The following is a 13,218-nucleotide window of genomic DNA, read 5'->3' as shown; positions in this document are numbered from 1 at the left end:
CTGCAATTTTCCAGAGTTTCATGGTTTCATTGATGTCCTTCAATTTCTCAAAAGGTTGTGAAGTTGAAAGCAGAAGATTTTTGGAAGTCAGGTTTGTTGTGGGTTGGAGTGTGGCGTGTTTGGTTGCTCTGCAGAAGAGCAGGCTTTTTCCAAAAGTAATTGTTGTTGGCCCACTAAAAATATTATATGGTTGTAAGAAATCAAGCATAAGACATTTTTTGCCCCAAAATTATTATTCTAAACTAAGATAATCAAAGGATATTTTGGTAAATTCCAGAACAGTAAATTTTCTTATATTATAGATGTGCTTCCACCATTTGATATATGTGTCATAGGGGAATGAAAGTTTAAAATTGATGGGTCCCACACTCATAATCTTTCCTTCCTATATTGCAAAGAAAATAAACATGAACCATTAATACAATCAAAATGACTAAAACACCCAATTTGTAAATATTTTTTTTTTTTTACAGAGAGCAGTCTTATTACCACTTCAATTTATCATTTTTCTCATTTAAATCTTTTAGATACAAATTGTTCTATTCTTTTTACATCTTTTAGATACAAATTGTTCTATTCTTTTTACATGAATGAATGTTATTTTTTTAAAAAATATATATATTTTTGCGGCCTTTATATAATATAATTAATTGTATTAAGTTATTAAATATAGATAAATAAATTTGGCAAAAATATTTTAAAGCAAAATTGTGAAGTATGGTATATTTTGAAATTATATAAATTAATAAAATAAATATTACTTAAGAATGATAAAAATAAAATTATTTAAGACTATAATAGTCTTTCTTCTCATTTTTTATCTACTTTCACTCATAACAAATAACTAAAAAGTTATTCCTCTTACTTTTTAGAGTAGAGTCATTTTTAATCTGTCAGATATTAACATAATCATCATGGTTGAAAACTGTTGTGGTGCATTCACTCGTTAGAATGAGCTCATTAATAGTATTCATTCTTTCTTTTGCCTTTAATAGTTCACCGTTTGACAAATAATTCTTGCAATGTACTACTAACTTTAAGTGATTTAAAATTAGAATGAAGGTCCAGATGATATAAATAGAATGAAGGGCTAGAAATGGCCAGCAAAATTATTTCATTGCATTACCAAAAAGAATCGATACATATAACTTTCACAATCAAACACAAAAACTGTAACCATATCAGAAAGGAATTTGCCAAAACACTGACCAATAAATATTCTAAAACCAAATTAAAATTAAAAAGATCCGGAACAAAATAAAACCAAAAGTAAAATTAAAACTTAAATGGGTCTGGAACAAAATGCCCAACCCAAATTTAATCAACAACTTAGTCGACTTCTTCAATCTTGGGGCCAGCACCACCTGCAGCTGGAGGAACTTCATCATCATCCCCACCCACGTCAGGAGCAGCTCCACCTTGGTACATCTTAGCAATTATTGGATTGCAAAGACTCTCAAGTTCCTTCATCTTATCTTCAAACTCATCAGCTTCAGCCAATTGGTTGTTATCCAACCAAGTAATTGAAGCATCAATTGCATCTTCAATCTTTTTCTTGTCATCAGCTGAAAGCTTTGAAGCAATTTTTTCATCTTTAATCGTGTTCCTCATGTTGTAAGCATAGTTTTCCAAAGCATTCTTTGCATCAACCTTCTTTTTGTGTTCCTCATCTTCAGCCTTGTATTTCTCTGCTTCCTCAACCATCTTCTCGATCTCCTCCTTTGAGAGTCTGCCTTTGTCATTGGTAATTGTGATCTTGTTCTTTTGACCGGTTGTTTTGTCCTCAGCAGAGACATTCAAGATACCATTAGCATCAATGTCGAAACAGACTGTGATCTGAGGAACACCACGAGGAGCAGGAGGAATGCCAGAAAGCTCAAATTTACCCAACAAGTTGTTGTCTTTTGTTCTTGCCCTCTCACCTTCATATACTTGGATCAAGACACCAGGTTGGTTGTCTGAGTAAGTAGAGAAAACTTGCTCCTTCTTGGTAGGGATTGTTGTGTTCCTTTGAATCAATACAGTCATGACACCACCAGCAGTTTCCAAACCAAGAGACAATGGGGTGACATCCAAAAGCAACAAATCTTGAACCTTCTCATTACCTTCGCCACTCAAAATAGCTGCTTGGACAGCGGCTCCATAAGCAACAGCCTCATCAGGGTTGATACTCTTGCAAAGCTCCTTACCATTGAAAAAGTCTTGCAAAAGCTGCTGAACTTTGGGAATCCTAGTGGAACCACCAACAAGAACAACATCATGAACGGTGCTCTTGTCCATCTTAGCATCCCTCAAACACTTCTCCACGGGCTCCATACACTTCCTGAAAAGGTCCATGTTCAGCTCCTCAAACCTAGCACGAGTGATTGTTGTGTAAAAATCAACACCTTCATAAAGAGAATCAATCTCAATTGTTGTCTGTGCAGTTGATGATAGAGTTCTCTTTGCTCTCTCACAAGCTGTCCTCAACCTCCTCAGTGCCCTAGGGTTTCCACTGATATCCTTCTTATTCTTCCTCTTAAACTCTTGAACAAAATGGTTAACCATCCTGTTATCAAAATCTTCACCACCAAGATGGGTATCACCAGCAGTGGCCTTAACTTCAAAAATACCCTCTTCAATAGTAAGAAGTGACACATCAAAAGTACCACCACCCAAATCAAAGATCAACACATTCTTCTCACCAACACTTGTTGCCTTTTTGTCAAGACCATAAGCAATAGCTGCTGCAGTAGGCTCATTGATTATTCTCAACACATTCAAACCAGCAATGGCCCCAGCATCCTTTGTGGCTTGACGCTGGGAGTCATTGAAGTAAGCAGGAACGGTAACAACAGCATTCTTAACAGTAGAACCAAGATAAGCCTCAGCAATCTCACGCATCTTAATGAGCACCATAGAGGAAATTTCCTCAGCAGAAAATTGCTTGTCCTCACCCTTGTAGTTAACCACAATCATAGGCTTTTCGCCAGCACCGGCTATAACCTTGAATGGCCAATGCTTCAAATCACTCTGAACAGATGCATCAGAAACTCTCCTTCCAATCAAACGTTTTGCATCTAAAGTATATACACATTCAAATCACCAATTAGCACACAAACTAGTTAAAACTCATAAAACAAAATACTAACAGCCAAGCATATCATCATATCAGTATGTCACATTGACACAACTTATAATGTAAATTCAGAAATCTAAAACTGAACTTCATACTAGTATTCAATAGAACAGATTCATAAATCACTATAGATCCCACAAATTTATAGGTTTTGCATCTAAAGAATGTAGATATTCAAATCACCAATTAGCCCACAAACTGATTAAAACAAAATACTAACAACCAAGCATATCATCATGTTACAAACTTAGATCCAACAATATCAAACAATACTTTTTCTTTATACTAGTATTAAATATGACATTAAGAAACCATATAGATCCAACAAAATCATGGGTTTTTTACCTAAAAAAATTAAAATAAATACACTCATATGAAAATCAAGCATGTAACAGTGTGAAGTTAGAGATCTTACCGAAGACGGTGTTAATGGGGTTCATGGCGACCTGATTCTTGGCGGCATCACCGATCAACCTTTCACTATCGGTAAAAGCTACATAAGACGGCGTTGTACGGTTTCCTTGATCATTGGCAATGATCTCGACCCTATCGTGCTGCCATACTCCAACGCAGGAGTATGTTGTGCCGAGATCGATTCCGATAGCTGGACCTTCTCCTTTTCCGGCCATTGTCTAACAGATCTTGAACGCTAGGGTTTGGTTTTGAATAGAGGAGGGGAAAGAGAAAAGAGTTCGTTAGGGTTAGGATTTCGCAGCTGTGATTTGCAGAATGAATTTATAAAATTAGTGTTTGATTTGATTTTTATAGTTGAATTTTAGGATTCTAGAAAGTTCTATTGGTTCCTTTGGAGTAGAATAATGGGACGAATGCCAATAGTGTTGAAGCACGTGTACACGGTTTTTGCTGCTTCCAGATTCTTCTTTCTTCAAATCAAATCAAGTGTTGGATTCAATTAATTCAATTATAATTAAACGTAAAAAGATTATGATGATGAAAAATTTGAGTAGAATTTTGTCAAATCAATTATATTAATAATAATAATTATGTCCTTAGTAGGAGGGTGAATCAAATTTATTTTTTCAATTTTTTATTCAATAGAATTAGAATTTTTTAAATTTTATAATATTAAAACTATAAAAAAAAATTTTAAAATAATAAATTTAGTTTTGATTCTTCTTTTTTATTTGATTCACGAAATTAATCTTCTATTTTAAATTTAAATAATTTTGATCTCCTTTTACTTTATTTTTTTTGTGTTGAAAATCGATAGGATGATATTTTTTATCCATAAAGCTCCACAAAAGGTTTCAATAAAATGATGTGTCATATTTCACAAACAATACTAGTACACCATTGAAAAATAAAAACATCAACAATTTTAAATAAAAAAATATGAAGAAAAAAATTTAAATTGTTTAAATTTATAATAAAAGAACTAATTTTTTAAATCACATAAAATAAAGGACTAAAAATATAATTAAACCTATAAGTTGACTTACTAAAATAAATGTGTTACAATGAAAAATATACGTAACGATTTAAAAAAAATGCATATGATTTAAATCTCGAATAATTGAAATGTCGTGAAGTTATTGATCACATAAATATGTTTTATAACAAATAAATCCGATAGAGAATTTAAAATTTTATTTTTATCTCGATCCATATTTCTCTAGAAATAATATATTAAGCATATGACATAATTTATTGTTTCTTCTAAAATACAATCAACAATTAAGGATACTAATTGATTTTTTTTCCCACTATATAAAGCATACTCTCAAAGATTTATGTGTTTCTCTAAATTTAAAAACAATTTAATAATAATTGATTAAAATTTGATTTTTTATTATATGAAGCATATGAATTAGTCTAACTACTTTTGAAATACAACCAATAACTAAGTATGCTAATTGATTAAAAAAATAATTTTTTTTCAATATATAAAGCATATTCAAAGATCCAGCCTTTTCTAAAAAAACAATAAACAATACTAGTTGATTGAATATTTGATTTTTTTTCAATATATAATTAGAGCAAAAAAATAATGTAACTTTTTTAAAAATAACGTATCCTCTTTTTTTTTTCTTTTTTTTTTTAAATAAATTATTGTACTAACAAGAAATAAACAATATTGAGCTCTGCTAGGGTTAGATGCCTAGACCATGGAGGCGTGTCGGCCGGCCAAAAAAAGTGGCGGTGGCACTCCAAAGAACGGCGGAAAGAACCATTGTAACCCAGGCAACAGTAGAGCTGATTGATTCTCCACGCGCACACGATTTAAAGTCACCAGAGATGCTACAAACTGTAACAAAGGAAGGAGGAAGTCACCCAACAGGGGTTTCGTCAGAAGCAACGGAGGAGAAACCTACAACACCTCCGGGGGACCCTAAGCCTTGGGTGGAGATAATACAAGGTAACCGAGATGTATCTAGAGGCATGGCGGTTGATTTTATTGCCCCGAATATTATCAATGGTGAAATTGCCATCGAAATAGACGAGGAGGATGTTGCGTAAGAGCTTGAATACTGGGAAAACGCTATCATCCTATATGCGTTAGGAGCCACTCTCTCAATGCACACGGTGAAGAAATTCATGGAGAAAACCTGGAATTTCGTGACACTACCGGAATTGTATTATAATGAGGCAGGCTACTTCATTGTACGATTCAAGCATTATGAAGATTTGGAGAAAGTCATGGCTCAGGGGCCCTACTTCATTTATGGTAAGCCTTTATTTCTTAAGCATTGGTCTAGCAACTTTGAAATTAAAGAGGATTTACTACGAGTGCTGCCGCTATGGATTACTCTGCCCAACCTACCTCTCTATTTGTGGGGGAAGAGTAGCATCTTCAAAATCACCAGTGCGATAGGTAAGCCTATAACCACAGACGAATGCACAACTAAGAAATTGCGGATTTCGTATGCGAGGGTGCTCGTGGAGGTGGACATTACTCAGAAACCTAGAGATACAATAGCTATCAAGGATCATACAGGGAAGATAATAGATCAGAGAGTTGAATACGAGTGGAAACCCAGCTATTGCCACACTTGCCTCAAGATTGGTCATGACTATTCTATTCAGAAAGAGGGAGTGATACACAAAAAAATCTGGCAGCCTAAGCCTAAGATGGTTGAAGAAAAGATTGTTGAAGAAAATGCTGAAGAGATTCTTATTGTTATAGAGAAGAATGATGAGCATACTGTTGCACCCCAAAATTTGCCCTCTTTATTGGAGCTATAAGTTAATGATGACGTTTATTTCGTCATCCAAAAATGGAAGAAAAATAATAAAGAGTTTTCATGGGTTTAGGAGGGTAAAGTGTGAAAGAGCGGTTTAAACGGTGAAAGTACGAGAAAATTTATAAATACTATTTGGAAGGTGATACGAGCTAAGTTCCCGCGTTGTATCCGCTGTTTCGACGATATCTACAACTTTCGTGTTCGGCTCGGGAGCCAATTCTTTGAGGAAGGTTGTCAAATGTGCAAATTACTTGAGAATTCGCAGTGAAAAAACAGTGCTGAATGTAGGGTTTCGGACCTCGGAAAATTCATATCTCCTAATCCGCTCGCCGGATTCGCTTGAAAATTTAACTGGAGCTCCGTGGCATCATTACCAAGATTTCATATGTTCGGACCGAAGGCCAAATATGCATAGAAAATTCCCAGAATTTTAAGGATCGTCGCGTTGTTTCGGTAAAAAGTGTGTTTTCGGGTATGTCGCGCCGAGTTCGAAAATTCATAATTTCTTCGATTTTTATCGTATGAAGTTCATTCCGGCGGCATTCTCTCAGAAATTTTGTTAGCTTCGATTCTTTGTCACACATGCCTGTTTAGATTCTGAGCCGAAGATAGGGTTTTATCGAGTTCTTTGAGCGGTACTCACAAAATTTCGCACAGTCGCGTCAGATGGATCGACGTTTCTCGTCATTCAAACGGGCGTATTTTCTTCATCGCTTATCGGATTGAGGTGCTTCTCGCGGCGACGGGTCACAAATTTGGTCATCTTCACAATGGCATCGGTTTCGTTCCGGAATTCAGAGCCGAACCGAGTTTCCTTAAAAATGAGCCAAAATAAGACGCACCGAGGGCAATTTGGACATTTCGCGTTGACAATATATAAACATTTTGCTCTTCACAAATCAAGGGAGAGCTCTCATAACTTCAATTTCACCCAAAAGATCAAAAACACTTTCTCTCAATTCTCTCTCAATTTGCTTGGATCAAAACCACAAAAACTCACAAAAAACTTCATCAATTCAAGATCAAATCTTAAGAACAAATGAAGATCAAAGCACAAATCAAGATCTTCTCCTCCGATTAAAGTGTCGCGCATCTCTCTCCCTATCAAAGGATCTCACGCGCCACTCTCTCCCTCACACCTCTTGAATTTCGTTCGTGTTCGCGTCGTGTTCGCGTTCGTGTTCATTCGATCTCATTCTCTTCGTTCGATCCGGTAAATTCACTACAAACCTTGCTAGATTATTGAATTTGTTGCTTAATTCGACATTGATCATGAAGATTTTTGATTGTGGATGATGGATCTATGATAATTGATGATGATAATTGCTTGTTGACAGCTTCGATTTGTGTTGATCTTGATTATTTGATTGAATTTGAGATTTACCGTTGAGTTGTTGATGATGCTACATGCATGTTGCTTATGATCCAAGAAATTGCATGCTAAGTGTTCGATAATTTGAATGTGTGAAGCATTTGTGCTTAATTTTGAGTTCTAGCATGTGATAATTGATTGTGGAATGATAATTCATGATGCCTACGCTAAATTGATGCCATTTGAGGTTTGATAACGATTGCTCTCGATGATATAATCACAATGCCTACGATTCAATGCTTGCATACTAATTGTTCGATGGAATGTTTAATTTTGCTCTTAAAGACCGATCAATTTGCTGAATAATGTGCTTTGCTCTTGACTCATAGCATTGCATGTTTGATATTTGCTTGTATGCTGAACATTCATGAAGAATTGCATCATGTTTCCTTGCGAGAAAACTCAATTTTCGGCATTTGGCACTGCTAGGTCGACCTAGGGTGAGTTTAGGTCGACCTAAAACCTTCCTTTTTGATCCTGGCACTGCTAGGTCGACCTAGGGTGAGTTTAGGTCGACCTAAAACCTTCATTTTTGACCATGGCACTGTTAGGTCGACCCAGGGTGAGTTTAGGTCGACCTGGAGCTGTTTATTTCGTTTCTGGACCTGTTAGGTCGACCTAGGTCGAAGGTAGGTCGACCTACTTTTGCTTCCTTTGCTTCCTAACTTCAATCTTTCATATCTTTTTGCTCGTAACTCCGATTTGCGCGTTCTTTATACCGTTGGAAAGCTTGTGAAACGTGCTATCTTGTGAGATGATTGGTATTGATTGATTGTGGTTTATTCATCTTTGTTTTCCCCTTGACATTTTGTTGTTCATTTCATGTTTGCATTAGTTATTCCTTTTCTTTTAGATTAGAAGGTAATAACGCAATTCCGATTGCGATGTTTTGTTATCTCTAACTTGTGTGCTAGTGTGCAAGGCTTTTGGATGGTCACCGATTGATACTCATTGCTTGAGTGTTCCGCTTCACTTGCGGAATACGATTATATCTCGTTGACTCGTATCGTGCTCTCGACTTGGAGACACGATCTTATTGCTTTATATCTGCTTGTTTGGTTTGCTTGTTACTCTTGCAGGTGTATCGTGATTATGCTCGACGCGCGTGTCGACCTTTGTGTGCTTTATGGCTAATCGGTGTGCTGACCATTTGCTTTTGCTTTGCTAGCTCGCTTGCGGGATTCTAGTTTCTTCGCTTCGCCTCTCTGTAGTTTACGGATCATCATCCGTTTGGTATTGATCCCGTTTCATTTTATTTCTCTCGCACTTTATCGCTTTCCCGTATCATCCTTTAACATGAGAAGTAGGACTTAGACATGCATCTGGCCAAGCCCTCGAAAGAGGTTCTGTTTTTGTTGGTGTGTTTATATTTGTGCTTTGCGGCAGGGAGTCACGGTGTAATAAGCCCTATATGGCACTCCGTTAAGTCCTCATGGAAGGCATGCGGTCAAGGGTTCGTAATCAACCCCCGCCTAGTCTCATCGAGTCCGTTTGGTATGCGCACGCTACGCGTTGCTTGCTTCCGAACCTGCACAAGATCTTGTTATCGAGTATGTCAGGAAAAGGGTTCATGCAGCCGGACCCCCGCCTTTCCTATAGCTCACGTCGCTCGACGTTGATGCTCGGTGTACGCACGCACCGTTTTCCTTTACGATCCGTGACGGCTTGGTTGCTGAGAGGGGTCCGCCCTCTTGTCTATGGCCCGATCATTTTCGCGAGGTCTAATGCTTGGTTGACTTGGGTTGAGCTGCTCCCCTTGGCTATGGCGGGACCGCTTTTCTACCATTCGGTCAGTACCGTTGGTTTTGTTTGCTTTACGAGTGGATGCTCGTTTGTGTGCTATTTGTTTGCTTTTGCCCTTTTCCTCGTAGGTTGCTAGTTTAGTTTAGACTTGTACCCTTTGTATGATAACATTAGGTAGCAAGCTTTCCCCCTTAGCTTAGGTCTTCCTCATGCATTCTTTAAAACACAAACCACACTCTTTGATTTTCTTTTCTTAAGAGCTTGTTATTTCCGCTCCATTCCCAAGCATAAGTCTCCAAAGGTCGAGCAGCGGAGTGTGAATGTAACTTGTTCACCTAAAAAACACAAAACAAACAGAAATTAGTTAGCCGAGCTACGGTAGCTCTGATTCTGCAAAAAAGATACGTAGGCAGCGGGGTAGGGCCCGTGCGAGCACAATCCTTTCTTTTCCTACATTCTGCATTCATTTTAGTCCAGATTAGCATAGATTTATTACACACCCATAGATTTAGACACTGGCGTGGATACCATCGAGTACGATGGGCGCGAGGGGTGCTAACACCTTCCCCTCGCGTAACCGACTCCCTTACCCTTTTTCTCTGGTCGTGAGACCGTTGTTTTGTTTTGTGGTTTGCTGGCATTCCCTTCCTTTTCAGGATAAATATGTTAGTGGCGACTCTGTTAATTTTCGCGGTAGCGACAGCTGGCGACTCTGCTGGGGACGTCTCGACCTGTTGCTGGTCCGGACTCAGCGAGTCGATCCTAGCGCTTTTGTGTGTTTATCATTGGGTGTTTTTATTGCTTTGCATATTTGCCTGTTTGCATTGCATTCTATGTGCGCTTTTACTTTTCTGCATCATATTCTGGACTGGCTGGATCTCTGTCTGTTGGGTGGGTGTTTCAAGAGGTAAAAGGCCCAATACCCAGGCTATGTGTGAACCATAGGAACCCTAGGATAGAGTGGGAGCATGGTTTGTCTCGAGGTGTACGTCTCGGGATGGATTATGTGACCACGAGCAGAGTAGTGGTTTCAAACGGAGGTATTATCGTCACCCGCTTCCGCGCTGTGATGATGCTTACCTTCGGGCGGACCGTATACTGCGTTTCATGACCTTACCTTGGCCTAGATTTTACCCGTGAGTGGGGGCGGGAATCAATGATCATATTAACAGGTACGTTGTTGGTGACCGCTGTTCTCGTTCGTGGGTTACCGCTGTTCCTGTTCGTGGGTTACCGCTGTTCTTGTTCGTGGGTTACCGCTGTTCTTGTTCGAGTGTACTATGGTCCTTGTTCGTGGGGTACTATGGTTCTTGTTCGAGTGGTAGTCTGTGTTCTATTCCAAGTGTGTTATTGACTATGGGCTTTGGTTCCATGGATTGACATTCTATATTCCGTGTGGTATAACATTTGGGGGCCGAACCTTTGGCTCTATACTATGTGTGTTACCGGCAGTCCAGAATGCCTGGTGGGCGGCAACAAGCCTCACCACTTTGCATCATAGCATATTTATTTCCAAAAGAAACGCAAAAAAAAAAAGATATGTATAATAAGCATTTGCATGTCATGTTTTTCAGGGATATTCAGGAGTTCACTCGAGCTAAAGATGGACACTCCCATTGATACTGTCAAGGAGGCAAAGAGACATACGCACACCTACAGCTTTTTTCGAGAGCCGTTGACCGCCTTAGAGGGTTTGAGTTCGTTAATGACCGCTTTCTGCTTGAAGAGTTTCACGGATAATTATGGGAATATTTTGACTTTGTTGGAAACCGTGGTTGAGACGCCTGTTTTGCAAACTCTGATGCAATTCTATGATCCTGAAATGAGGTGTTTCACGTTCCAGGATTACCAGTTGGCTCCGACATTGGAAGAATACTCTATCATTCTTAATCTCAAGGTAAAAGGTGAAGTGCCATTCATCGACGTTCCTAAAGAAGTGAATTTCAAGTTGATCGCTGCTGCTCTTTATTTGAGCATAAAAGAAGTATCTGATAATTGGAAGTCGAATGGAGGTGTCTCGGGGTTCTCTTTGAAGTTCTTGGTGAGAAAAGCTAAAGAGGAATTTGAGAAAAAGAATTGGAATGCGTACAATGCATTGCTTGCTGTGGCCATTTATGGGATTGTGATGTTCCCAAGTGTTCCTAATTTTGTAGACTCGGCCGCGATACACATCTTCATGGGAAAGAATCCCATTCCCACATTGTTGGCCGATACTTATTATGCCGTTCATTCCCGATATGAGAAAGGTGGTGGTGCTATCACTTGTTGCCTTCAATTGTTGTTCATCTGGTTCCTCTCTTTGTTGCCCAGCAAAGGACCTTTTGTGAAGACAAGGGAGACGCTTAAGTGGACTCACAGGATTATGTCACTTACCTCTTATGACATCCAGTGGCCAAAGTATCGAATTAACGTTTCTGAAGTGATTGTTGGATGCGGTAAGTTTGATAATGTTCCTTTGGTTGGTACCAGAGGTTGCATCAATTACAATCCCGTGGTATCCTTGCGTCAGTTGGGGTATACGTTGAAAGACAAGCCGGCAGATCACTTGATAGCGGAGACAGTCTATTTTGAGAAGGGGTCGGATCCAGAAAAGTTGAAGGAGATAATTGTGGCTTGGAAGAAGATCCGTAAGCATAATGGAGCCCATTTAGGGAAGAAGGAATCACTTGCTTTGACACCGTATGTTGAATGGATTGTGAAACGGGTTGGAAACTTGTTGCTGCCATATGACAGGGTTGCACCACTTCAAAAGCAACCTCCTTTGATTCTATCTGAATTTGTGCCAACAGAACTTTACAAGGATGCTCTGGTTACCAACTACAGGTTGCATGAAAGAGAGCAAGAGACCAATTTGAAGTTCTTTGAAGAGAGGGATGCAAAGATGAGGTTGATGCACCAGCTCAAGCAAGTCGAAGGCGCAAGTTCAAGTCAAGCCAGTGCCCGGAGGCGTCCCTATGAGTTGCTAGAGGAAGATTTGTATCAGAAGCAGCAAGAGTGTCTACAGTTACAGAAATCAGAGAGTAGTCTCAAGAGGCAGAAGCGGGATTCAGATAAACAGCTAGCAGAAGAGAAGGCTAAGACTGCTCGGCTTGAAGAAGAACTAAGAAGACTCCGAGCCCAACGGAGAGGAGATGGAGAAGTTCATTCTGTTGCCAGGCGATCCTAGTATCACTGTGGGGTAGATTTGTTTGATCCATGATGGTGGATTTGATGTTTATGCTTGATATTTGTCGCCCATGTCCAGGATTGTTGGATGGGGTCGCATTTTGTTATGCTGGATTTCTTTTGTATACCTTAAGAGCACTTTGTGATGCGGTTATGTGTCTGTTTGTATGAACTCAAATTTGCAATTATGTTTGAATGAAGTATGCTCAGTTTGCTAAATTATTCTCGTGTATGGATTGTTATTCAAATATATTCGGTATCAGGGTTGCTATGTCCTATCTGAAAGAGGGATGAACTCTTGGATACCTGAAAATTGACAGACATCTCATGCATATCATTCATATATCATACATGTCATATATTTGCAGGTTTTGCAGGTTTATATCTTATGTCTCGCTGTTTTGTTATCAGAAGGAGTTCTAAGACGGCTAATCACCCGTATCCGACTAGGAGCAATCAGAGAAGGCAGATGGAACAGATTCAGGAACAGATGGCTGAGATGAGAGCTCAATTGACAGAGCAGATGAATGCGCAGATGGCGCAGTTTATGGAAGCATTGACTAATGTGACCAAGGGGCAGGATGACTTGCGAGTTCTTGTCGAGAACTCCAGAAGGA

General features: G+C 38.8%; 2 protein-coding genes across 2 annotated transcripts; one reads left to right on the top strand and one right to left on the bottom strand.

The window, feature by feature from the left end:
• Positions 1-1,097: 1,097 nt before the first annotated feature.
• LOC131626886 (heat shock 70 kDa protein 4) lies at positions 1,098-3,862 on the bottom strand. The gene is made up of 2 exons (XM_058897723.1): positions 3,534-3,862; positions 1,098-3,059 (listed from the first exon to the last, which is right to left on the bottom strand). Exons 1-2 carry the CDS (start codon positions 3,745-3,747, stop codon positions 1,330-1,332), a joined length of 1,944 nt encoding a protein of 647 aa, XP_058753706.1. The 5' UTR covers positions 3,748-3,862; the 3' UTR covers positions 1,098-1,329.
• A 7,177-nt stretch (positions 3,863-11,039) lies between these two features.
• Positions 11,040-12,602, top strand: LOC131626873 (uncharacterized). The gene has a single exon (XM_058897710.1). The coding sequence runs from the start codon at positions 11,040-11,042 to the stop codon at positions 12,600-12,602; it is 1,563 nt and encodes a 520-aa protein (XP_058753693.1).
• The last annotated feature ends 616 nt before the right edge of the window (positions 12,603-13,218 follow it).

Source organism: Vicia villosa, unplaced genomic scaffold (assembly GCF_029867415.1).
Source record: "Vicia villosa cultivar HV-30 ecotype Madison, WI unplaced genomic scaffold, Vvil1.0 ctg.000327F_1_1, whole genome shotgun sequence".
Lineage (NCBI taxonomy): Eukaryota > Viridiplantae > Streptophyta > Magnoliopsida > Fabales > Fabaceae > Vicia > Vicia villosa.
This window is presented reverse-complemented; position numbering and strand designations above follow the sequence as displayed.